Source organism: Podarcis muralis, chromosome 10 (genome assembly GCF_964188315.1).
Source record: "Podarcis muralis chromosome 10, rPodMur119.hap1.1, whole genome shotgun sequence".
Taxonomy (NCBI): domain Eukaryota; kingdom Metazoa; phylum Chordata; class Lepidosauria; order Squamata; family Lacertidae; genus Podarcis; species Podarcis muralis.
The window spans coordinates 32,598,047-32,625,356 of NC_135664.1; the positions used below are offsets into that span (position 1 = coordinate 32,598,047).

General features: G+C 39.0%; 1 protein-coding gene across 2 annotated transcripts in view; it reads left to right on the top strand.

The window, feature by feature from the left end:
* The window catches only part of FRS2 (fibroblast growth factor receptor substrate 2), a 39,941-nt gene extending 13,034 nt beyond the window's left edge, over positions 1 to 26,907 (top strand). The window contains exons 1-7 of one of the 2 annotated variants that reach the window (XM_028745531.2): positions 1,738 to 1,872; positions 8,505 to 8,604; positions 9,280 to 9,371; positions 9,916 to 10,102; positions 14,695 to 14,853; positions 15,100 to 15,263; positions 15,550 to 26,907. In XM_028745531.2, coding sequence (XP_028601364.1) covers positions 9,306 to 9,371; positions 9,916 to 10,102; positions 14,695 to 14,853; positions 15,100 to 15,263; positions 15,550 to 16,539 — 1,566 coding nt within the window. In that variant the 5' untranslated portion in view covers positions 1,738 to 1,872; positions 8,505 to 8,604; positions 9,280 to 9,305 and the 3' untranslated portion in view covers positions 16,540 to 26,907. Of the gene's footprint in view, positions 1 to 1,737; positions 1,873 to 8,504; positions 8,605 to 9,279; positions 9,372 to 9,915; positions 10,103 to 14,694; positions 14,854 to 15,099; positions 15,264 to 15,549 lie in introns of those variants that run through there. The other variant, XM_028745530.2, reaches the window with a different exon arrangement.
* The last annotated feature ends 403 nt before the right edge of the window (positions 26,908 to 27,310 follow it).

The following is a 27,310-nucleotide window of genomic DNA, read 5'->3' on the forward strand; positions in this document are numbered from 1 at the left end:
AATTATGTACAGTACCTCCTAGTGAATAGGGCTTGGTGCCTTTTTGGTGGCTGTGCCCAAAGCTTGGAAGTCCCTCCCTAGGAAGGCTGCTTAGCCAATTTCAGGTGCCCTTCCACTGTCTTGACAAAGACTTAAAAAAGCAACCTAGACAGGCCGGTTCAGCTGACTTGACTTCTTAATTTGCAGCTTGCCTTAATAGGTTCTACAGCTCATCTTATTATATGTGTTGTGGCTTTGATTTGTGTTCTCTACTAACTATAAAATGGATTTACTGTATTTTTATTATTACCATTAGCCACCTTTGGTGCTATATGTAGAAAGGCAGCTATAGAGTGGAGATAATAAAGAAAAGTTGCTTGCTGCAGTCATATCAAGTGTTCCTCCATGTCTACCCATTTCAGCTCAGACTCAGTCGCACTGGACTTCAGAGGCACTGAAGGTGCCCTGTCTCTCCCTTCAGGGAGGCATAAAGCTGGTGGCAAACACAAATTTTGTTGATCTCTAATTGGAGTAGGACGCTGGTGGTGTTGTGGGTTAAACCACAGAGCCTAGGACTTGCCGATCAGAAGGTCGGCAGTTTGAATCCCCGCAATGGGGTGAGCTCCCGTTGCTTGGTCCCTGCTCCTGCCAACCTAGCAGTTCGAAAGCACGTCAAAGTGCAAGTAGATAAATAGGTACTGCTCCGGCGGGAAGGTAAAAGGTGTTTCTGTGCACTGCTTTGGTTCGCCAGAAGCGGCTTAGTCATGCTGGCCAGAAGCTGTACGCCGGCTCCCTCGGCCAATAAGGCGAGATGAGCGCTGCAACCCCAGAGTCAGCCACAAATGGACCTAATGGTCAGGGGTCGCTTTACCTTTACCTATATAGAGGAAGATGCATTGCAGGGGGTTGGAGTAGATGACCCTTGGGCCCCTTACAACTCTATGATTTTATGACTGTCAGGAGCTGGGTTCATAAGTCTGTGAGTGTACCTTCACAGTGTCCTGTTTAAAGAATTTGAAATTTCACAGATGGGATATTAGAATGGACCTTTTTCTGTAGAACTAGGGATTTCCGGCAGGATTCTGCTTTGTATGTAAACAACAAAGATTGGCATGCTTTTGTGGCTAGACAGGGAAAAGAAAGCTTATTGGAGGTCTGCAAGGTATTTGAAGAGTCCCCTTGTCTCTCCCAAGTAGTACTAGGTGCTGGACAAGCGGTAGGATAGCATGTTGGAGCTACTTTTGCGTCATCACAGTCCAACAAGGTTAACTCACTAGTTTCTGTAGAGGCTGCTTTTGGCCAACAATACTTTCCAGAAAATTTGGGGTTACAAGAAAATATTTGTATGGGAACTGACTTGGATTATCTTACTCCTTAATAAGTACTTTTGGCATGCTATTTCTGTCAAGGAGAGGATTCTGGCACCAGCAGTGAAAATAAAGAACTGCTTCCAATTCTGTGAATCTTAAACTGTTGTTAGATGACACACTAGTCCTCCTATCCAGTTCAACAGAGCCTAAGCTTAAATATCTCTTTGGATTCTAGAAGTATCCAAACAAGAAATATTCCCCTCCCCACCAGGCAACTACTTTTATCTTGAGGTGTCAATGTCCTAAGACAACTCTGTATGCAGCATGAAAGCAATTTCAATTGCAAGAGAAATGCATTGGACAGTGAAGCATAATGACACGTATTCTGTCCTTGCAATTACTTTTTCCTGAACAGTTTGTGGATTTAATTTTTTGATACAGAAAAATGTATTGACTGCCAGTAAACTAATAAGAAAAGCAAGTAAGAACTATTTGAATTGGATATGGCATGGTTGCCAGAATGGAAGGAGAGGCTCTCCCTGATGTGCAGCCAGATTTAGGAACAGGAGACAAGAAAAAACAGGTGACTGGCTTTTGTGTGTGCATTATTGTAAATGGCATAAGGCCCAATTTTAAGTCTGCTACTACTACTACTTTCTGTGTACTGCAATAGTAATAAACCCTGTTTGACTCAGTACTGATGTTTACATGTTTCAGTCACACCCAGTAGAGATTATTGCTTGTTTGCTTTCATTATTGGTTTCTTTGACAAGTCAAGATTAGTATGCTAGCACTGTAAAGTATAAGAACTCTCAGCATAAAGATTACCTCTTGATAGGTGTGGGAAGGTTCCCCCCCCCCAAATACTCATAAGACATTTCATATTCAAAAAAGCATGTAAATAGAAAGCAGAATGCTTTGGCAATGCCTACTTGTAGGTTGTAAAGTTCTTTGCATTTGTATTGTGTGCTTTCCAGGTGGCGCACAAGTGCTTAGTTGATATTAACCTCATAAAATCCTGTTAAAATCTTCTCCAGTGTTTCTACCACTGTTAATGGAGAGATCTTCACAGACTTAAGAAGTTGGCCATCCTTCTTTTCAGAGCCGTGGAGTGTTAGCCCATGCTATGGCCTTGTACCTTTTGATTATCTCAGCAATAAAATTAAGTGGTCACAAAAGAAATGATTTTTACCTAATCAAGTAAAGCCTAGTGTGCAGTAAAAACTGGGAGGGTGAATGGGCAGAACTGGACATCTTTGAGCACTTGAAATAAAGATGGCTCATTATCTGTATTTGTCTGGCAGGGACAGTTGGAGGATTTGTAATTTCATTCCTATCTTTATTAAGAAAGGACCTCGGTATCTGGACTGCATTTCCCCCTTCTTTTTACCAGTAAAAGTCAAAACAGACAAATTGTATTCTATGAGATAACTTACAAAGTAACTGAAATGTGTTTCTATAATCTTGATTCAGGAAAAATACATTTGTTGGCTATCAGAAATTCATGAAATGGAGTTTGAACTCAGATTTTTTTTGCAGAAGGCTTCCATTCATATATACAACAATCTGTACTATAGGTTTATGCGGAAGACAAAAGAATCTGATTGCTTTCACTACGTGTACTTCAAAAAATTAAAATGGGTTCCCTTCTCCTTCCCTCTTATATTTGAGCATAAGTTTTTAAAGCTTTGCAGTAAGTTTGTATTTCTAAGAATAAAAAAGTGTATAAATAATCAGAGTAGTTTAAGTTTATATTAAAAAAAAAAAGTGTCAAAATGAAAACATTTAAATGGGGGTGGCGTTGAAAAGTACAAAGCAGCAACTTCTCTGGAATTGAGAGAAACTATTCCCAACTGGTTGAACAAACATTTTGGTTGCCAGCTAGGGCTGACTTTAAATGGACCAGCTGCCTGTGTCAGCAGCATAGGGTTACCAGGGTAACAGTGACTGTTTAAAGAAGAATGTAGCTGAGAGGGCAAGTTTTTGATCTGTGAGTTAAGGGAAGGAATTTGGTGTGATCATGCATCAGCCCTCCTAATCACACACACTCAAGCACTCAAAGCTATGTGGGCGGTGTGTAGCAATTTACAATTCTGTTGAAGCTTGTGTGAGGCTTCCAATTACTTCATTTTCGTAGGAGCCAAAGCACTTGGAGTGTACTATGAAAAACAGTACATTTGTGATTTTGAGGAATAGTGATGAGCTGTATGTGACACGCAATTTGTAACTGCAGAGATAATTGATACCTCCAACCTCTGGATTTTGATGACTTGGCTTTCCCAGGGACAAGGAACATTCAAATCCATCTTCGGATAACACTTATCTCTAAAGGAACTGTAGATTTAGTCATATGGATTTTTTATATTACTGGCTTTTTTGTTACCTAAGTTATTTTATTTCTAAATGATATATTCAAAAGATAGAGATAAAAAGATAGACTAGGCAGTTATCTATCATCTATCATATTTATAGACCACCCTTCACCTGCAAGTCCAAGGGTGGAAATACACAAAATTAAACCTAAAATCAATCAACTATATTAAAACAAGCCAACATAAATTACATACAAACCAAATGGCAATAGCCGAACCTTCTCTCAAAGCCCCCCTCCCCCTGCCGATGTGTGTATTCACCCGATGATAAAATGAGAACAATGTCATGATACGACATGGTTTAGAGGGAATGTCATTGCAGAGGCGTGGGATCACACCCATAAAGCCCACCCATGAGTCCCCACCATAGCGATCTTATTGGGTAGGAGACCCTAACAGGGGTTCTCCTGTAAATATTAGCACTCAAGCTGGACAATATGAAAGGACACTGGGGGGTTGGACTAGATGATCCTTATGGTCCCTTCCAACTCTACAATTCTGTGATTCTAATCGGAAGTTTGTAACCCATATTAACCAAAGGAATATTTCAAATGATGAAATGGTGCAGGCCTTGTGAAAATGAGTTAAATAACCATTTTAAGAATTACTGTATGTTGTTGCAGCAGAAATGTCAGAATTTGAAGGAGCAAACATGAAGTGAGATTTCTAAAAGTTTCAGACTTATCAATAGTGTAAAAGCTGTTTCACGATTTCAGCTTTTCTCCTTCAGAATGTTGGATTTTCTCCTCAAACTGACAAGTTCAACTAAACTACAGGCATTTTTTAATCAGCTGTTCCAAGGATTAAACTGTGATGTTAAGGTTGGGGGAAAAGGTCTTGCCTCTTCTGAGACCTTTAATATTACTGGTATTTGAGGAATGTGTTCATAAAGTTTGAAACTGAATGTAGTCTCTCTTTCATGTTCTGAAAACAGGCAGCTTTGGCACTTCGGTCTGAATCTTAGTAAATACCTTATTTTGTTGACTTTTCTCAGTTTATTCATTATACAGTACATTTAAGCATCTTCTTTTATATTCTGGTACAAGAAAATTATAACAGTCACTTATTGTATATTAAAACTTTAGACTGATTAAAGTGGTGTGTGCTTGTTTTTTTGTTTTTGCTAGTTCTTCTAGTTAAAAAAAGGTCTTTAAAAACTGGCAAATCTAATACTATCTTTGTAAGTTTCTTCAATTCCTGCATTCCTTCTTAGCCTTTGAATGAAAAAGTGGCTTGGTTCACATGTTACAGGAAGCCAAACTATGGCTTGCCATGAATGACCACGGGTGCTGCTGGACAAATTGCTCTTGCCCTGCTCTTCCTTTTCCCAAGGCAGAATGAAACAAGCCAGAATGCTGGCTTGTTTCTCTCAAAATAAGCCACAAGAGGAAGTCTTGGTTGAAGAGCCAGGCCCTCTCTGAGAAACAAAACAATCTTTAAAATCAGTATTCAGTGCATTGGTGGTTAACTGCTTGTCTGCTAGATTTTGATCTAGTGAGATGTAGTTGGCTTAAGACAGCAGGTTTCTTTAAATCAGACACTCCTGTTAGTTTAGGTATCCCTAGTTTCAGTGACTAGAACCAGGAAGTATGCCCATGATTTGTTTCTCCCTTTTTAGCCACTGGATATTTGTTTCCTTCAATAACAATGCAAATTATTTTTGTTCTGAGTGAATAGGACGGCACTCCATATATATTTCTAAAAGAAAAAATAGGCGTTTTGTTTGCAGAACTGCCATTCAGGGTCCAGCATTTTAAAATTGATACCTTCCTATACCAGTATAATGCAACCAGTCATTCAGTTGCCAGCTCTCTACCATCATCTGTGCTTAGGTTTATCAAAATAAATAATCACAGCCTTTTCTTCAATTATAGTATTCTTCAATTACAATAAATATTGTTGCCCTGCATTTGTAGTAGGCAAGAATGAATCTAGGAATTAGTCAAAGTTAAGAACTTGATTATCCAAGGATCAGACTAATATATTTGCACCCTATCGTAGGATAAACTTCATAGGCATATTCTTTGAATGGTTGACTCACATTAAGCAACATTTGCTTTTTAAATCCATGGTAACTATTGCCCATATTGTTACTCTATAATTTATGTGTGCTCTGCAACAGATAAAGCTGAACATTTTGTTTCACAAAACCTTTAAGTAAGGTTTGGCAATGAAAATGGGACCCTCTTGTGAGTCCCATAAGAAGACTCTGGAGACAAAGAAAGGAGACATAGATATTTTTTCTGTTTGTGATGTTTTGAAAGACTGTGCTCTAGAGCAGTGTTTCCCATTTTTTTCTGACCATGGCTCCCTTCCAAATGTTTCCTTCCTGTGCCCCCCCCCCCACTCATAGAAAGAGGTGGGGGGGGAGATGGGGGGGGGTCAGGTGGCGATGTTTCTATTTTACTTACTATATGTAGGGTTTGGTGTCAGCGTTGCTTGTGCAGGTTCTTTGCTGTTCCCCTTGGCAACATCTGAAAGCCCTGATCTGCTAGGCGCTGGGGTGGATTACACCCCGCGCCTTGCAGAGTCAGGCCCAGGCTGCCACCTGGCCCAGCGCTGGCGGCAGCTACAAGCAGTGGGCAAAATGGGAGCCTCAGCAATCACCCTCTCTTGCTGGAAACAAACCAGGACTGCTCCAAGAAAATGCAGGTGGCAAAAAGGTAGGCTGCCTCCTGGTGGGATGCCCCTTTACCTGCTTGTGATTGGCCAAGCCGATAGCCAGCCAATCAGGATTTCTTTTTAAAAAAATATTTCTTTTCTTTTCTTCTCACTTCCCTCTGTGACCTCCTAGCCCCCTCCTGTGCCCCCCATTTACATAATGTTCACCTGTGGCCCCCTTGGATTATCCTGGCCCCCCAGGGGCCATGTGGCCCCCCAGTTGGGAAACACTGCTCTAGAGTTGTGGATCAGATGTGTGAGCTGTATAAAAAAAGCAGTAATAGCTGTGTGTAAACTTAGAGAACACAAATGGAGTCTTCCCAATGCAATATAATTATGCAAGATGAAAGGAATGCCCAGTGGGAATGTTTACTTTAGAAAACAGTAATGCTTTATTTAATACACATAATTAAACAGCTTTTTGAGTGAAAAAAAATATCTTCTTATAACAGTGGCTGTATAATAAGAGCCAGGTTCTGATCTTGATAATTTGGTCCATCTGTGCTGAATTAATTTATGTTTACTACAGCCTTAGCAGAAGTACTTGATTTTAATTTACGTAACATGAAAAGAACTGACCCAAGTATCTGTTTAAATAGAAACAGACTAGATTGCACAAATGAAGGGTGGGGTTTAGTACTTGACACTGAAGCAGAGACAAAAATGTTGAATGGAGCTTTGGTAAACCACTGTTGGTGACCACAACACATATTTTCAGCTCTTTTGGAGGATAGCATCAAAGGAACCTGAGAATCACAGAATTGTAGAGTTGGAAGGGACCTCAAGGGTCATCTGTAGCCAAATCATTGCAATGGAGGAATATCAGCTAAAGAATATTTGACAGATGGCCATCCAACCTCTGTTTTAAAATATTGAAAGAGCGAGAGTCCACCACTTTCTGAGATAGCCCGTTCTATGCTTGATCAGTTCTTACCGTCAGAAAGTTCTTCCAAATGTTTAGTTGGAATCTCCTTTCTTGAAATTTGAATCCATTGCTTTGGATCCTACACTGGATTTGCACAATGTTAACCCATTTTTTTTAAGTTATCAAAAGGCTTTCATTTAATGGAATCATATTTTTGCCCCACCCCAAATATGTAATGTTGACAGAATGAATATTTGTAACATTGCAATGGAAGTTAACGTGAAGTCGGTGCATTTGTTCTTTTTAAAGTGTGCGCATTATATTCTGCTTCTGAGAGAAGTAGACCTGTTACATCATTACCACCTTGTGTTGTGTTAATGGGAAAGGATGTACATATTAGGACCTTTTACGGGGGGGGGGGAGGTTAAATATTAATTTTCTTACATTTCTTACATTTATTCCTCACATTTCTTCCACCATGGAGCCCAAGATAGCATACCAATGGTTTCTTGTCACTTACCAGACCTGATTTGCTTTTGCAGCGTGGTGACTGCAAGTGCTGTATGTGAGACTCATCTGAGATGTTCTCTAGTTGCACATTTGAACAAGAACTTCTACAGAATACTGCACCAATGTGTAGTATATTCTTTGAAGACGTAGTTCTTCTAAGATAGCAACATACAGAACAAGCACAGTAAGAGGCTGACTTTCAGAAGATAGTGGGAACAAATGCTAGGAGAAAGCAAGAAGCTGAAAGACTAGGCAACAGTCCCCAATTACACTCAGAGAATCTGTATGCGAATCTAGCTCAAAACTGCAAGAGAGGAGTTGATAGATGTTTAGAGCAGTTCTGAAGCTTTATGTGACCTCCCCTTTCCCTTCAATGCAGTGCTAGCTACGTATATAATTTGGCTGCTTCAGTTAGCCACTTGGATGCTTTTCTAGTAGACATTGCAAGCGGTCAGCCAGAAACCTGGTGGAATTGTTGAAAAGTAAATGTAATAATTGATCCACCCCCCCTCCAGCAGAAGACAACTTTGCAATATCTTGTGCTGTCTTTTGTGTTATTTGTGTTTCTCGATTAAGTAGCAATCTTCAGTTAAAGAACAGAATGGTGGTAAAAATACTGTAACAGCAAAAAATATAGTGTTATTATGAATTACCCCTTTTAGAATGAGTTATGGCCAGCACGTGTGTGCACACTTATTCTCTGCAAATATTACTTATCTAATTTGTTTTGCTTTCGGAACCAACTTTTATTCAAAACAGCTTTCTTGAACCCCTATAATAGACTGTTTTTAAAACTTTGATTTTTAGGTCGTAACTCATTTATGTGGAAGGGCGACATGATGTTTTGAAGTATGACAGAAGCACTGATGCTGTACCAGAGGCTAGAAATATTAATGGCCAAATCTAGGTAAGTGTACGTACCTTTGGCCAGATGTTTCTCTTCACCACCTGAATAGTTAAAAACCATGCTTGCAACATGAAAATAAATACATAATTACAAATGTAGTAAACAAAACACATCAAAAAGTTCACAACCAAATCGAACAATTCACATAAATCATAATAAGATCTAAAAAGAAATACAAAAAAATAATATCAGTAACAGCAACAAATACTAAACAAATCCCCAGGCCAAAAGTCTGTTCAGCAGCCTCAACTTTTGTAGCTGGAGGTCCCAAGCCTGGTGGAAATAGACCAGCAAGGCAAGGAGCAGGACTTCCAGGATCTTATTGGGAGTAAGATCCAGTTATGTCTACTCACTTGCATAAAATGAACTAATGCAACAGGACTTCCAATTTACTCCTGGAGCAGATTTGGGGGGATGTGGAGCCTGGAGGGGGGGAAGGAGGACCGGGCAATCCCACTGCCCTAGTGGGCACTCACTCATGCTATGTTGGAGCTCACCCTATAATGTAGTTTTCTACAATACATGCTTATATTCTGTCTGTCTCCACTGATGTACAATTGTCTTTCTTCTGCCAATTTTCTTTAATGGTTTGGGTATATAGTCAATTTATATGCCATTTGCATGTTTGTTTTCATTTCTCTTTTTGAAATGCTTTCTCTTTTACTTTGGTATTAGCAATCACATGGTCTTCTAAAGAAGTCATGGGTAGCTGTTGTAGCTGTCCAGATAAAGAAGCAGTCCCTGATAACCATCGAAACAAATTCAAGGTAGGGTTTTGTCACCTTTAATGGGCACAGAATTCAGATTATGTGGTGGCAGGTTAGGGACAGAAAATGTGAAATCAGTAGGGCAATTTGGAAATGTTTGGATTTTTCTTTCTCTCTTGGTGGACTTGCTTTTTAAGTAGATAGGTTGTTCAAAAATAAATTAAGCCATAGTATTTGTATTTCATATAGTATCTGACTCTTGTCTAACTACCACAGAGACAGCCTAGATTTCTGTTTTCACATCTCTTAGCATTATTAACTAAAGACAGTTAACCACCACTAATAGCCAGTCTTGAAATGCCTAGAGCGAGGGTGGAAATATATGTGGCCTGCATAGTCATGGCCCCATGTTAAGAGGAAAACAAAATACATTTGAACTGTAATATATCAGGAAGCCAAATTTATTTGTTAGTTTTATAGATTTATTTTATAGTTTTAAATATTTGTATCAAATATTTGTTCAGTAGAGTTAGGTAAGGTACATGACTGTGGCTTAATAAATTAATGTTTGCTTTAAATATATAGTATCCATTTTATTTTATAGGTTATTAATGTGGATGATGACGGTAATGAGTTGGGTTCTGGTATAATGGAACTTACAGACACAGAACTAATCTTGTATACCCGTAAACGGGATTCTGTCAAATGGCATTACCTCTGTCTGCGCCGTTATGGCTACGATTCCAATCTCTTCTCATTTGAAAGTGGTCGACGATGCCAAACTGGACCAGGTATGTATAGTAGCTTTTTGCTTGTTCCTATAGAAGACCTAGAAAAGAGAAAGGGAGAGTAGTCACTAAACACCTGTATTTTGAACAACAGTTGGTCTGAATTAAAACAAACAGACAAAAAACCTCCTCTGCATTTTAATGAAATCCAGGTTAGTACTTCCTACCTTTCTGAAATCAGAAAAGGATTTATTCAGATCACCAAGAAGGAACTTTAAAATGATCAATCATCACTTAATACTTCAATATGCTAGTAAGACCTCTGCAGTGACCCATATCTTACCTGTCTATGAGAATATGCTGACTCGTATAAAATGAAGCTACTTGGTTCACTCAGGGAAATTGCACTAGCCTTGTAGTTTACTTTGACCTGCTAACCATCTTGCCATACTTCTGAAATACCCCTCACTTTCTAAATCAACTTCCCCTGTAGCATGGAAGCACAGAAACTGGGTTGTTTTTGTTGGGGGTTTTTTGGGGGTACTGGTGCTGGTGGTGGAAGATATTGGATTACAATCATGTGTGTCAGAGATCAGTCAATTGCATACTGAATATATTGCAGCACTTATGCCAAAAACTTGGATAACTTGCTTGTTTATTTTAAAACATTAATAGCCTACCTTTGTGCCCCAGGGCCTCCAAAACTACTTACAATAATAGAATATCAACATACAGGAAAGCAGTTGGACAGAAGGTTAACTGAAGGAGTATAACAAGATTGCAGAGAAGCTAATGGATGTTTGATATCATTCTTGGCTATTTAGTACATGGCCACACCTGAATCAGGGTTTTTTGGGAAGGGGGTTAGAAGGGAAATAGAGGTGACAAGATATGGAAACTTGACAAAAATTAACAACCCTCTTAATGAGGTCGGATGTGATATTACTGATGATCTAAAAATAATAGGCAAAGAACTTGTCACAAAAAATGGGCCTCCCTGCTAGAGAAGTGGAAGGAAGCCAATGCCACACATTTTAAAAAGGGAACCAATGGACAGCCAGGAAATTACAGGCTTATTAGCCAAACCTCTATCCCAAGTAAATTGGTTGAAGGCATAATTAAACCTAGACTTATTAAACATGCTGGGTGGAAGCCAGCATTGCACAAGCAGACTTCTTTTTGCACAAAAGGACCTCACTTTTATTTCCTCTCTCCTGCGTGCCCCCCAAATCTGCTCCAGAGGGTTGGGGAAGTCTCTGAAGCAAATGGGAGTATGCTGGTGGGAGGAGTGGAAGGTGGAGGCTTGTTTTGTGAGCAGAAGTCCATGCATGGGCACCATTAGATACAATCCATAGAAGAACATATTTGAGGAAGAATCAGTATGGCTTCTGAAAAAGGAAGTACTCTCAAAGCTTTGATGTGCTTTGACAAATATGTATGCCTGGGAATTCCAAAAAGCTCTTTACAATATCCCTCTTCGAAGGTGTTTAATTTTTAGATCTTACATTTATATCCCACCTTTCCTCCAAGATGCTTATGATTATCTTCCTTCCCATTTATCCTAGCAAGAATCATATTCTATAATATTTGGTGATGGCTATTGTTTTACATTGCTTTTAAGAACTACTTCATGGATGCTAGTTATGTCATTGGCTATTCTTCTCCACACTGAAAGACGCTCAGTTGTTGGGGAGACATAGGAGAGGGTTGCTGCTTTCATGCCTTGTTTGTGGGTTTGATTGATTTTTGGAACTCACATAAATTGCCTTTTGTAAATCGTATCTCAGCTCTAACCTGTGCCCTAAAACTTTGGTATGGATGAGTGATATAAATTGGAAACATTTGTAAATCCTCAAAAGTGCAGTGCTATTTTTATTGATCATGATGGGTTGGTTTGTTTGTAGTAAAATTTATCAGAAGAATCTTCAACCATTCTTGGTTAAAGCAAGTATATGTATTTGGAGACAACTGTTTAACAATGCTTTAGATCCCCACTTAATCCTCATTAAGTATTACTAAATGTGGCAGAATGAAGTGTCTTTATATGGTTTGTCTTCTGTAACTACCAAAAATTATCCTTTTTCTCTCCAGCCTGTTGTGTAAGCATCAGTGTTCCGACCTGTGTGAGGGACTGTGTTTATTTGTGGTGTTAAGTGTTGCTCGATTTAATAGCAATCATAAGGAGAACAATTTAATTTCCCAATAGTGTATTTAAGGTACCCAAACATTATGAGCTACAGCTTCACAATGTCATCTCCAGTTGGTGGACCATGAAAGCATTTTCAAAGGTCGTATCAGTTGAACCATAATTCTGAAAATGCAAAGCAGACCTCCATAAAAAAGAAGATATCTACCAAATAACAGTGGAATGCCACAAATCTTACATTTATACTCTATTCAGAAAATGGTCACAAGTACATAGATTCAACTTTTAGGTCAACTTCTCTTGAAGCAGGCATAAAGAATTGCTGTGGGGAATGTCATCTTCTCAATCAGTTCAGTTATGGCTGTTTTCTTATGTGCCCCCTGATTCCTAATGAGGTTCAGATGGCACTACTGGTTGGTACTGGGAAAAGTCACACTCTTCCCCCCCCCCCGCCAAAGTAGTATTGTGTTCCTTAAAGCATATTTAGGATTGTGATGAAAGTTTTATTAATGGAACTTGTTTCTATATAACAGGTTAATATGTTAGTTAACCAAAAGCATTGCTGTAAAACCTGTGTTTTGGGTGTCCCTCAGTGAGAGCATCAGTAATGGTGGGTAGGCTTTCTTATACAATAACTTGCCAGTCATTTCCTAAAATGCAGGGACAAAGAGGAATTTGATTTTTAAAAAATGTTTCTAAATGCAAAAGTCAATATTCAAAACAATGCTTTGTATCCACTGAAGTTTACCTTTTAGTGCCAGGGCTTCTGCATTTTGCAATGGAGCTCCAGCTCCTTTTCTCATGTGTGCTCCAAATCTGTTTGGGGGTTGCCCCAACCCTCAGGAGCAGATTTGGGAGAGGAAAAGGAAAGAAAGTTGCATTGCCAGGTGGAAGTCCTTATGTTAGTTGGACAACTGGGTTGGATACAACCCACAGTTTCACAGATGTTAAAGGTTATAATTAGATGAGTGTACTGTGTACCAGTTATACCACAGAAGAATGTTGGATGAGTTATAGGGCTTGTGTTTAGTTCATGCCTCTGCAGATGTTCAGGACAAGTGCTTAGGGTTCGTCAGTAGATGTTCAGTTGGGAAAGAATTGTCAGTTGTCTGAAGACAGAAAGTTCATAAGCTGTTGTAATAAAATACAAGAGCTTCCAGTGTTTCATAGAGCAGAACCATTGAAATGGACTTGAGTAATTTTATTGATGTTGGTAGGTCTACTCCAGTGTTTCCCAGACTTGGGTCTCCAGCTGTTTTCTGACTACGTCCCTGACCTAGGTCCTGCTAGCTAGGGATGATGGGAGTTGTAGTCCAAAAACAGCTGGAGACCCAAGTTTTGGAAACACTGGTCTACTCTAAGTATGGCTAACATTGACCGTGAACCACTAATTGTACTCAAAGCCCATTAAGAAAAGGATTCCATTTCTGTTGTGGACAAATTTTGGTGTATTCATTATTTTATTTAGCAGCTACTTTGGAAAAATATGGACTTTTTGTAGCACTGTGGATCACAGTCCATTTAGTCTGAAGCATTCTCTGAATAGGTTTTATAGCATAAATGAGTTGTTGAGCGCAAGTGGTAGACGACTGTGGACATAATGCCAAATTTAGTTGATGACTAAATACATGAATATTTGAGAGTGTGCATGACACAATTAGATACTGTCTAGAACTTTTTTGTTACTATATTTGAAATTTGCTCATGGTACTCCTGCTCTTAACACACAACCAATTTACTAAAATTTTCAGGTTTTACAATCTGCTACCACAGCTAATTGTGTTGGCTGAAACAGAGTAGTGGACAATAGTTTTGATATGTTAGATAAGCTAAAGCTCAGCAGTAGCAAAAACACATACTTGTTAACAAGAATGTCAACTTTAACTTAATGCTTTCAATGGAAGAATAATCCAAAGCTGCCAACTGCACTGGTTCTCTTTGCTGATGATGGTAAGTTGGGCTCCCTCTGCTGTCAAAAGACAAAGTGGAACAATACTAGAGGAAAATCCATGGTATTGTCTACTTTGTTTCTGTGTCTATCCTTGAGACCAAAACCAAATTGGCTTTGTCTGTATCACCCAAATCTGTTTTATATTCCTTCTTCCCTTAACCTTCACATAAACTTGTACCCTTTGTCAGTTCCTTCTTACCTCTTTGTATAGGAATTTTATATTGATTTTGTTACAAATATCGAGCAGAAAATCTGAAATACAATTTTGCTCAGCAAAACCGTGTTCTTTCAGGGGCTACTGCTTACCAATAAAGTTTTGTTTCCTGAATTTTCTCTCTCTGGTTATTGTTGCTTTATCCACTTTACCTTTTGTTTAAATCTGTGATCATGAGGAATTTAAAACTTTTCAATATATATATATAAAAGGGGTTTAACATAATTTAGTTTGATAGGTCTTTTTTTATTAACAGGTATGTGCTTAAATGGACTGTACAACACCTGTTATTGGAAGCTTACTCTATTCATTAAAGGTATCTAACAGATTCTGTGTTGTTGTAGGAATATTTGCCTTCAAGTGTGCTCGTGCTGAAGAATTATTTAATATGTTGCAAGAGATCATGCAGAATAATAGTATAAATGTGGTTGAGGAGCCTGTAGTAGAAAGGAATCCACATCAAACAGAGATGGACGTTCCAAGAACACCCCGCACACCTACCAGTAAGTTTATTTTTTCTGCGTGTTGAATATGACACTTGAGCTCATTTACCATGTTCTCATTTGAAGGTCTTAAAATTCATCATAAGATTTAGACCTCATCGATTTCAGATGATGAATATTGCAGGTGAATTCACCCAAATCTGCTGTTATTTCCCAAGCATCCATGCATGCTAATTGGTTGTTACAGCAAATAATAAAAGAGTGCCATTCAATACAATAGGGTAACTGGATTTTCTTTTTAATCAGCACCTGGGTTGAGTGGGCAGAGTCTACCCAACGGGTATCCAAGGTATCCTTCCTATGGAGATGCTTCATCACATCCCTCCAGCAGACACCCTTCCGTAGGGAGTGCCCGTCTTCCTTCAGTAGGCGAAGAGTCAACACATCCCTTGCTTGTAGCAGAGGAGCAAGTAAGTGATTTGGGGTTTGACTTCACAGTTGTCATATCCCAGTCTTAATTCTCTTTCGCTTTCTCATGATTGCTGTGATAGTATAAATCTCTATTGAAATCGTTGCCAGTCTTGTTCTCTATGGTAGAATTGCTCTGAAGCAGGTTTCTGGACTGAGTTCATGTTCCCTTGTACCTACCCCTTTGGGATATGACCGAAAAATGTGGTCATAAGGAAAAATGGAGTTGGACAATGTGTGAAGCAGCCATGTGACCCCACAGCTGACATCCTATTCTGTCTTTTGCAGGTCCATACATATGTGAATACAACAGGTGTACAGGAGGAAAGAAAAAACAGGCCAAGTGTGCGTACACCTCTGGAGCGAAGGGTTTCTAATGCAGAAACAAGCAAGGCAAGGGAAGATGAAACTTGTCCAGATGACAGAGATGCCCAGGTTGTACTGGAACCTGAAGGAGTCAAATTTGTTTTGGGTCCAACGCCTGTCCAGAGGCAGTTAATGGAAAAAGAAAAAACTGAATCCAGTGGGAACAGTACTCAAGGTGGTGGAAACAGTACTGAAACTAGTGCCAACAGTACTCAAGCTAGCGCAAGTAGTAACAATGAATGGGACACTGGGTACGACAGTGACGAACGCAAAGAAGTTTCCTCTGGTAACAAAATAGCGTATGAAAATGTAAATAGGTTGTCTATCCCTGGTGCCCCAGGACTCAGGAGAGGTCGTCTGATATCATCCAGTACCTCTGATACCCAGAATATCAACAATTCCGCTCAGAGGAGAACTGCATTGCTAAATTATGAAAACCTGCCATCTTTGCCTCCAGTTTGGGAAGCCCACAAGCTAAGTAAAGAGGAGGATGACAGTTTAGGACCAAAGACACCGTCTCTGAATGGCTATCACAATAATTTAGACCCCATGCATAACTATGTCAATACAGAGAATGTGACGGTGCCATCAAGTGCTCACAAAGTGGAATATGCAAGACGCCGGGACTGTACCCCAACGGTCTTTAACTTTGATATTAGGCGACCAAGTTCAGAACACAGGCAGCTCAATTATATACAGGTTGATTTGGAAGGTGGCAGTGACTCTGACAACCCTCAGACTCCAAAAACTCCTACCACGCCACTTCCACAGACTCCAACCAGGCGCACAGAGCTGTATGCTGTGATAGACATTGAAAGAACAGCTGCTATGTCAAGCTTGCAGAAAGCACTGCCACGTGACGACGGTACTTCTAGAAAAACTAGACATAATAGTACTGACCTGCCTATGTGAGCCTGGAAAGCATTAGTTAAATCATTTGCACCTTTTTGAAGTTTTTTTTTTAAATGAATGCTCTGTTTTGATTTTTAAATGCTACACCACATGTTATAGATCGATAGATTTTTTCTGAATGCTTCATGTCATGTGCTTATTTAAAGGGAATTTAAGATAGAAAGAGTATTGAATAACACTGTTTCATTTTACAATGGTAGTTAACAGCTTTCAGACAGTGTTGCCATCTTCTTATAGTGCCTATTGCATTGTCTGAAAGTTAGATAACATGCCAGTTCTGGCAGACTTGGCCATGTGCCTAAAGTCACTGAAGGCATTATGACACTTTTTTTAATGCCTCCTGAAACTTCGTATTAACAAGCAGGTCAGTATTTTCTCTCATAGCGTAGGCCCGTAGATTCACATATTCCAGTTGAATTTATGGCATCATGTGGCATCAACGAGAGAGATTCTGGTCAGTTTGGGTTGAGCCATAACAGGGTACAAATTCCTTTTATCTAGCATGTGTGGGCTTAATGATGGTCTGGCACATAAATCAGTGCTTAGTTGATGGGAGAGGATGACAGGCAGCTGTCATCCTCTAAAGCCCTTCCAATAGGAGCAGCTTGTGACGGTCCTGCACTGTGTAAGTCTATTAATAAAGTCAATTACTAAATTTGAAATTTTAATACTGAGTAGAGTGCCATTACTTACGAGTGGCTGACTTGGGAGGGATGAAATCAGCAGTTTCATAAATATATTAGAGTATCATTTAGCACTTGGTTTCAGTCCTTGAAATAATGACCAGATGCACTTTAAAACCACTGACCATAAATCCAGCAGGTAGTAATTTTTTAAAAATGCTGTTTTGTCACAGATTCATTTGCACTTCAGAAAGACACTGTGTTGCAGTTCAAGGTTTTGTTTTTTGCTTTTTGCTTTGTCAAATCAAAAGTAGCAGTGACTAATCTGAAGAAAGTGTACCATTTAGCAGGGAAGTAAGATAAACTCACACTTTTTTGTGTGTAAAGGTGGCATAAGGAATATGGTATGGTACTGTATTGATAAAGAGCTATAAATTGTTTTTGGCCAGGATGCAGTGGATGGCATTCCTGACTTTACTTACTGCTGGAGCCCTCTTTGTCCCATTATGCCCCCCACCCCACAAAGGGCTGCTCCCAGAAACTTATTGAGAGCAACATCCCATGCAGCTGAAAGAAAAAAAATCAGCAACCGTTCCATGTAGATGCAGAATCACTATCTGCTGCGGTTGCATAGAGCTCTTTGGATTCCAACTTAGATTTGTTTCTTCAGACCATCCTGAGAAAAGAGCTTCAGGATTGACTTGCCACTGTCGCATGTGAGAGGTCACACCCGGGTTCTCTTTACGTCAGTGTTCCCTTTCATCACAGTCTGAAATTGGCCTTGGCTTAGATCCACTACAGACTTCCAAGTGGCAGCTTCAGGTTTTTCCTGTACAGTTGTACAGATATTTGTGAAGTAATTCGCAATTACATTTAATGTATGGTCAGATCTTTCCATTCTGTAAAATGTCTGTGCTCTTTCTTGCTTTTCATTTTGCGTCGCCATCTCTCCTGTACAGCCTTTAAGTTGCATACTGTTAATTCTGTACATAGCTCTTGTTCATTGTATTTTATATGTTCCCTTTTGTTCAATTTCCATGTTGTTATGGGAAAGCTTTTGGGGAGGCCCACGTATAATATTGTCTCTTATCAGAAAGGCCTTCTTTACTTGCACAAATGGAATGGTGCATTATAGATGTTTGAGTACAAACAGTTCCCTGGCACCTTAGGGGCATATAGAGATGTGAGCATGTATTGGCTTCTTCCAGATAACATTTGCAGGTCAATGTAGCAGTCAGAATGCTGGGCTTGACTATATCCTATGCTTTACCAAAACAAGCCGGTAAAGTGGTTGTACAAGTAATAGTTTGCTTGAGTTGGATAAAGGGCCACAGCTCAGTGGTAGAACACATGCTTTGCTTGCAGAAGGTGCCAGGTTCAATCCCTAACATTTCCAGATAGGTCTTGTCTGAAACCCTGCATAGCCGCTCCAGTTCGTGCTGTCAGTGCTGAGCTAGATGGACCAATAATGTGACTTTTGGTATAAGGCAGCTTCCTATGTTCCTGTCTGCATCTGGGTTCTGTGAAACAGAGACCCCAGTCCTAAACATCTGCAATGGGGTATCTGCCTAGGATTCTAAGCATGAAATCCTTTCAGTGCTGCCATAATGTGCTTTTTGTGATATGGTTCTGTTATTGACATCAGTGTGTTGCCAGCAGAGCAAGTCTTTGAATGGAGGAGCTACTGAATATGTAGAGAATATCTGGAAGTAATATCTCTGGATATATAAATGTAACCCGTTTTGTTTGCTAGTTTAACTATCACTGAATATTCCCAGTATATCTGGCACCTGCTGATCTTCCCTGGTAAATTTATCCAGTCGTCCCTCGGTTTCACAGTAAAAGAAGCTTGCAAAGCAACATCACAGCAACACAGAGTAGCTGAGCCTGCAATTGCAAAGGAAAAAATAGCTGTTAAAAACTGGTGTGAGACTATGGAGAGATCTAACAATTTCAAGACATTTTAAAGGATCCTGGGGGCAGGGGTGGAATTCTGGTGTGTTTTCCTCACCAGAAAAAGAATTCCAGAAATTATGTAAAAAATGGAAATATATATATATATATAAGCATACTATCTTATCAAACATAAACTTTCCTTCTTTAAAAACACAAAATGTAGTATGTTTTAGAACATATTGGTACTGTTTAGTTTATTTATGAAATTTAAAGTTATAAACATCTTTATTTTATTTAAACAATAATTGCAAATCTATCCAGGGTTAGAGTGCAGCAGTTTAAAATTCCATGTCGAAGGTACCTTGCCAATGTTCACTTGGAAAAATAAGGAAAAAATGAAATGAAATACAGTATTGAAGCCATCAATATTGTAGTAAACAAAGGAAAGCATGGGCTTAAAATAGTATTGTAAACTTAAATATTTTCATGCGGAAACAGAATATGCTATATTTTAAGAGAGAAGCTCTGGAAGTACACGTTCCTATAATATAATAGTGGTTTTACATTTGGATAGTCTGTTAATAATATAGGGTTATTATACTTAAACAGTTACTATACTTGGAATCCAGACCCATGCAAAGTTACAGACCAGCTCTAACAGCCCTGATCTGTGCTGTAAGAGGGATTATGATATGGTGGAGGTATCCCATCTGCCCAGGCTCCACCAGTGGATGGGCCTAGCTGCTGAAATGGTGATGATTGAGTAGTTAATGCTAGTGGTGTTTCTGCTGGTGATACCAAGGGTAGGACGCCCAAACCAGGATATTGCTAGAGGGAAGGGGGAGGCACAGCTAGCAAAGTAGCTTAAAAATTAAAATCCTGTCTTCCACTCTGGTCAATTCTGTGCCATGCCCTGTTCCTACCTGAGCAGGGTTAAGATTTCTCTGTTAATTGGCTTGAGCGTCACTGAATTCAGTGGAATTTGCTTTTGAGTAAACATACATAGGAACAGCTGAAGTATTCACTGGAACTGCAGAGAAAATTATCTCTCCTGAGCAGTTACTTGTTTTATTTATATCCCATATGATCTCAGTAAATATAATTGCAGATAGTAGCATAACTTGTGTTTTTTTTGCTTTGAAAAATCCATAGGTTCTGAATCTATAAACTTTCAATTGGAACTTCATGGACTTCAAACAAGGACCAATTTCCTGTGAATTTTGAATTAAGTCTTAATGTGTTGCTTTTCCGATCATAGCAGCAGTGCTTTTATCACTAACATTTACTACCTTGGTCTGAGAGATTTTCAACACTGTGAACTGACTGCATAGTGATTTTACTTTAAAACTGGTTTTTAAAAAGTGTTTTCCTCATTCTGAAAGAAAATGCTGCATATTTTTTTTCTATGTTTCCCAAAACTTTCTTGTAGATGGGAAACTAACATATCTCAGTACAGGAAAAATACATATAATTCAGGTTTTTTTTTTCTTTTGGGCCATCACATCTCTATATACATGCCCTTCAAATTGAACAAAACTAAGTTAACAGATCATTTTTTTTAAGAAAAAAAAGCTAAGTGTCTTCCAAAAAAAAGTTGAGTTCCATACACAAACCCTCCAAAAAAATCACTTAAACTCTTGTTTTGGCTTGGTATATAAAAAAAGACTCTGGCAAAGCTGCTTTTCTGTTCAGTTATAAAGTTGCCTTCATTTCAATAACATTTTAAGAACTCAGCTGCCTAAAAATACCTTCCTGCTCATATTTATATGAGAATGTGGTCAGATATACAGCTAGAATCCTTCATGATGGAAATGACAGAAGGAATGGGACGTTGTGAATTCTTTTGGAAACAAATTATTTTTTCCCCTCTGTCCATCAATGAATGGTGCTTGGAAGTAAATAACCTGGTACTTGAGAAGTTAGGGGACTATAGATACTCTCTGAAAGCAACTGTACATTGAATGTGTCAGGATGATCTGAAATCCTGTTAAATATATTTCAGCTAACTGGATCCTGATTGGCAGGACTGCATGGTGTTAAGCTCTATAATTTTGCTTGAGGAAAATAGGTATTATGAAATATACAGTAGAATGTAAAAGGAAAGAGGATACGATCATAATTTATTTTTGAGAAAAGCTTAGATTTGATCAATTGTCTTGCATCGTTCCCCTTAATCATCTTTTGTGTCTTATGTACCTGAACACTATCTCCTTGCATGTATGTTTGAAAGAAACTAGGCTAGCTCTTTATCCTTTTCTGACATCCGAAATAGCTTTCATGGTTTTGTCTCTGTCTCTTCAGGGAGACAGTGTGTCTAATTAGCTGCTATCAAATGACAAGATATGCACTTTATTGGAGACTCATCAAAGTTGGGATGCAGTCATCATTAGCAGATTTGAGTCTCTGTTTGTCATCAGTATTAATGTTTGCATTGGATCTGCAATGTGCTTAGTAGGAGAGCACTGAACACATACTTTTTGGAGAAATAACTTGCATGATGTTGACATTTCCTTCACAATATCCTGCAAAAAGTGGCAATAACCTTTCAGTAATACTATTCACATTTTTTTTTGCCTGAAAAGTACACAAGACACCATTTCTGTGCTGTCTTTATGTTATAACATTAGCTGTAAATCATTCAGTCATTTCGATATCACAGAAGGGCACAGCGTAGGTGCACCTACTGCTTCATTTTGAAGTCTTTACAGTGTAATAATTTTAGTTGTGAAAAGTACAAGATACGATGTTATAGGTTGACATACTTGCAAAAACAAGGTCTTACCAGAGGTGCTAATGAACATGTGCATATTCTGGAAACTCCTCAATTAATTCCTTTAAAATCATAAATCTCACTCTCTGAATTTTCCATCTCCAGGGTTCGTTGTGTGTGTCAGCAAAATCCAAATTCTGTTGTTACACCAGTCAGATGTGCATATGCTGATTTTGCATGCTTTCCTAAGAGAACTGTATTTTGGAAGACCGTAACAGAATAGAATGGGAGGGCTAATTGGATGGAGGCTATTTAGGTTAATAGATGCAGGTGTCGAGAAATAGGAGCAAAGAGCTGTGGCAGGCACTAAAAGGAGGTTCCTAGGTCACAGGAAGTCCTGACTCTCCTTAGATAACATAGATTTCACAAGACTTCAATCACATATTTCCAAGCTTTTTTTTCCCCAGCTACCAGATTCTTTGAAAAGAATAAAAGAAGCTGGTATTGATTCCCAGGGTGTCAGATTTCTGTGTCCAATTGTGCTCATGCAGCAGTCACGCAGAGATACTGAACACATATTCAGCCTTAACCACCTATCCCCTGGACAGGATACTCTGCTGAATTGATCAGTTGATGAGCCCAAGTTGAGTAGCAGTCTAGTAAAATGTGATTTAAGAGAATAATATTGCCAACCACCTTTTTAAGTCTACCCATTTTTCAGTAAAGTGCTTTATTTATACTAAAGGCAAAAAATTGCCACGCCTAATGCAGATAAGTGGAGAAAGTATCAGTGTAGGGAAAACTCTTTACAGGCGTTTGCTTAATTGCTGTATTGGGGTTTTTTTGTACAACGTCGTACAGTGGTACCTCGGGTTACAGATGCTTTAGGTTACAGATGTTTCAGGTTACAGACTCCACTAACCCAGAAATAGTACCTTGGTTTAAGAACTTTGCTCCAGGATGAGAACAGAAATCGTGCTCTGGCGGTTCAGCAGCAGCGGGAGGTCCCATTAGCTAAAGTGGTACCTCAGGTTAAGAACAGTTTCAGGTTAAGAACGGACCTCCGGAACAAATTAAGTTCTTAACCCGAGATACCACTGTACCTGATACTCGTGCAAAAGTGGGCACAGTAAACAACGTCCCATGAATTCTATGGTGGTGCTCAATTTTCTTGCACAACATTGTGTGTTAAGGAGGTATCAGCATATTGCTTGGTTGGTGCCGATTGAATCTTGTGTTCTCCTCTCTTTGTGACTGCTGCTTCACCTCTCTCTCATTCTCCATTCACTTTTATTACGATTTTCCAGCAAACTTGCACTGTTGCGCCCATTCACTTCTCTGACAAAATCAGCGTCATGGGCCTGTCAGGCAAGCAATGTCCAGAGTGATGAATTAACTCTGTATTGTCAAATGTACACATAAAAGTTAGGAAAAGGCATGCCCACTAGTCCTGCATCTCTCAGCTACTCCTAGGCCTGCACTGGATGAGGCAGTTGTCGCTCCCGACCTGTGTGCAAAGAGGCAATGACTCTGCCTTCATGTAACCTGTTTCTGCTCCTCCTGCTTCAGTCCTCTGCTGGTTCTGGGAGACAGTGGAGCAGGAGAGGTGAGGGCAGAAGGAGAAGGTGTGGAAGTCCTTTCCCCTACACCAGCCTGACCTGTCTTCCTCCTGCACCCATTCTTTCCTCTCCAACCCTGCAGCTTCTCCTGCCTCTGACTCTCCATCTGGCTATTACAGGCTGTCCCAGATCACTGATCTCTTTCCAAGTCAGTCTCCAACCTCCCTGCTGGTGCCCACTCCTCAGTGTCCAAGCAGTCCCTGACAATTAGGAAGGCTTATAATAGAAACAGAGCATCTGAGTACTGCATGATCCTGGCAGAACACCTGAGCAATATGCAGTCCCAGGCACCAGCTATGTACAACCACGTTTCACAGTTGTCTTGTATCCTGTTCTCTCCTTCCTCCTCTTATTTAATGCTTACCGGGGGTTTTCTTCACCCTGGAATTAAGTTAGAAAGTATATGGGTGCAATTGCATGCAATCTGGACGTGGGGAGCACATATGCACAGGATACTTCCTTCCCCAGATTTTATTTGTGGGCCAAGGAAAGATGGAAGTCAATGTGAGAAAGTGTTGGTGCTGACACATGTAGCGTGCATAGATTGTGCAAAGTTCATTTATTACACAGACAAGATAGAAATACTTTGCTTGAAATTTCAGTTGTCAGTGGTACTATTTAACAGCATCTGATGATACACAGATTTATATTGGGCTAGACCTAAGCAGTATTGTGTGTGATCTCCCTTTAAAAGGACGCATTTGTGAATTTGGTTACGGTCTTGGATTCATAAATCCCTTTTTTCCCATTTCTTGAAGGTTGATCCCTTTTAATTTTACCAAGTAAAGGTTGAAGCAGATACCCAACTCTTAAAATCCAAAAACACAAGGAACCTAAAACCCATCTCTTAAAAAGTAATAATAACAATACTAGCAGTAAAATGATCAGTGACTGTATTTACCTTTTGCTCTCTCTTCACAGCAGCATGACTTGATAAAAACAATAGAAGAGTATCCACACCTTTAACAGTCACATGAAATGCTATCCTTCTGTGCAACTGTTCACCTTATTTCACATTCCGTCCCCCAATTTATTTTTTTACAGTTCTTTTAATTTAAAATATCCTAAATGAATGTTTCTGATGCTTGTTTCAAGGTAAAAAAAGAAAGCGTAACTTGAACTTGCATTATTGTCCAGTCTGAAATTACTTCTTTTAGATTATGCATACCAGTGTTAACTATCAAATGTAGTGAGTGGAATGACTTTGGTTTTCATTTCTTGATCTTCAGGTATGGTCAAGATTTTTCTCAAATGTTTGTCAATAGTTTTGCCAGGCTATTATGACAGTATACTAAACTAGGTACAGAGAACGGTGAGTGGGAAGAAGCTCATGAAACAGGACTTTCCTTCTGCCTCCACCCCCTGAAAAGCCATACTTGAGGACCCTCCTAGGAGAGGTACCTTGTGCAAGTGGTTGCCTCTGTTTATTATGCAGTTTCCCATCTCCCCCAACCACCACCTGCAGCACTAAGAGAATCACCTTTATGCAGTGCTTTTTTTCTTAAAAAATGTTTAGGAGTACTCTCATTTTCCTACTCATATTGAAATACTGTCCCTCAATGAGGCCAAACTTAGATTCGCAAAATATTTAGGGGTATGCACTGCCTTTATGACTAAAGGAGATGTGGAACAGGGAAGAGTGTATGGGAATATTCACTTCTGCAAGCTTCCTCCTCACAATTCTCTGGATCCAGCCCAAAGTTTACTCCAGTTTAACATAGACTTTTGTGTGAAATAAGGAAAGTAGAAATTAATATCTGATGAAGTCCCTGAAATGTTAATTAAAAACAAAGCTACTTTTTGAACTGAATTTACAAAGCACAGTTGAAATACTCTCATCATTTTTAAGGCTGGTAACGTATATCTGAAGTACATGTCTTCTGCTATATCTGTTCCGTTGTACGTTTATGTAAAAAAAGTATGACTGTCATTAAGAATGAAATCGTTGGTTCCTGTGGCACAGGGCAGTCTTCCTGTGTGTTCACAAAGGCCCTACCATAGAATGGCTTCTTTCTTCATGAACAGTTCCTTTGAAATCTACCACAGAAGTGTCCGTGAATGGGGCCAGAACCTTGATCTGCAGCTAGGGGCTGGAGCACATCAATATAAATCTGATTAAGGCCATAATATATATGAGACATGAGGCATGTCTGACAACTTTGTGCTTGTTTCAAACAAATTAACATAGTATTGTAAAATTAGCCACAAGTTTGCATTGGTAGTAACATCCCTCTGTTCCAGAATCTCTTTGCAGTGAAAAAAGGGGGGCAGAGTTAGGAATTAAAGTCTTCTCATGCAGAGCTTTTATGTCCACATTGTCTTAGCTGAGTACATGAGGTATCATCATCAAACAGGATGATGTTGCTTTTCGATATATTCGCAAATGACCTGAAAATGTATCTGAAAAAGTTTTATTCCCGTTTATGGTCAGAACTGAGGTTACTTTCTGAATTTCATGTTCCTTAGTGCTTTGATTTTTTGAGGTATTGTATGTGAAACAAATGATCTTAAAAATGGAGAAGGTCCTTCACTCAGGAATTTCTATACTTTTTGTTCAGCAACGGATGTCAACAACCTGAACTCCCTGTTAATTTCCAATGCAATATATACATATATATAAATATATAATATTATATAAAGATACATATATGGTACTAATTCTATATTTCCCCTGATATTTGCCAAACCTTGAATGCAGGCAGTTGTCTTGTTTGTAAGGCATTGATTGCTACTGAATGTATAGGAAATGCTTCCATTTTGTAAAAGGAAATAGTGTTTGTATGGAATACCATATTATGGCATGTCCCAACCAGCAAGTATGGTGCCTTTCTTTTTTTTAACATAAACATGTCATTTCATTGTAGCATCACCTTCAGCTATGTCTTCTAAAACATTGCTTCTTTAACCCTGCACTGTGGTTCCGAAGTTACGGTACAGCCCAGCTAAAATCTTAGCATGAAAACAGACAATAACAGTCCTGTAATCACCAGTGTGCCACAAATGCATTTATTAAATGCATAAATATACATTTCTATGAAAGCCAAAATTGTATTTGTATGTTACTTTTTTGTCATTACATTGTAAAATACTGTAAATTTGTTGTTATTTGTTATTTGTTCTAATTTTGCATTATAATTTTTTTCCTACATAAAGACATCCTACATAGCGACTTTGTATAAAAGTAGCTTTCTAGAGTTTATTTTATAAAAATAAAAAATTCTAAAGAGTTGCCAAAATCCTTCTGAAAAATTCACAAACTTGTTTCAAACCACCCCTCTCCCACTGTGGTTTGTTTCAAACATTCCATGCTTCCTTTTAAGCAAAAATGACATTTATACTACACATAGTATGTTTTGTTTTTCAAGATTCATATACTACCATTTAATTTTGGCGTGCTTTGTCATTCAGCTTACCAGATGATGTCAGTTTCAAAATGTATTATGTAATATTGAAAACATCCCCTCACCAGTGCCAGCTTCATACGAATTGTAGCATGGCAATAAAATAATGATTTTTACTATGTAAGTGTTCAGTGCTTCTTGGGTGGATGGGAGAAGGGTGTTTTCAGGTGTTTGTATTTTGTACTTTTTCTTACAGTCAAGTCAACTGTAAAGATAATCTGCTTTTAAGTACACAACACATTAATTTGCTATTCAGTAGTCTCTCCTGTTGGATTGAAAGCCACCAAACCTAGTTAGTGCTTGAGCAGAGAAACTTGAAGGCTGGGTTAAAACTATGGTGAACTCCCTTTGTCGTTTCTATAGAGAGAGTGGTTTTGTGTAGTACCGTTCAAAAATGCAAGTTTTCCTTCTCCACCTTTAAATGGTGGAGTCTGTTAATAGCTTCTGGCTATTATTTTTGCTAATAGTTTAAATTGGGCCAGATCAGAGGGGTGTCTAACCACTATCTCCCATCTTGAAGTC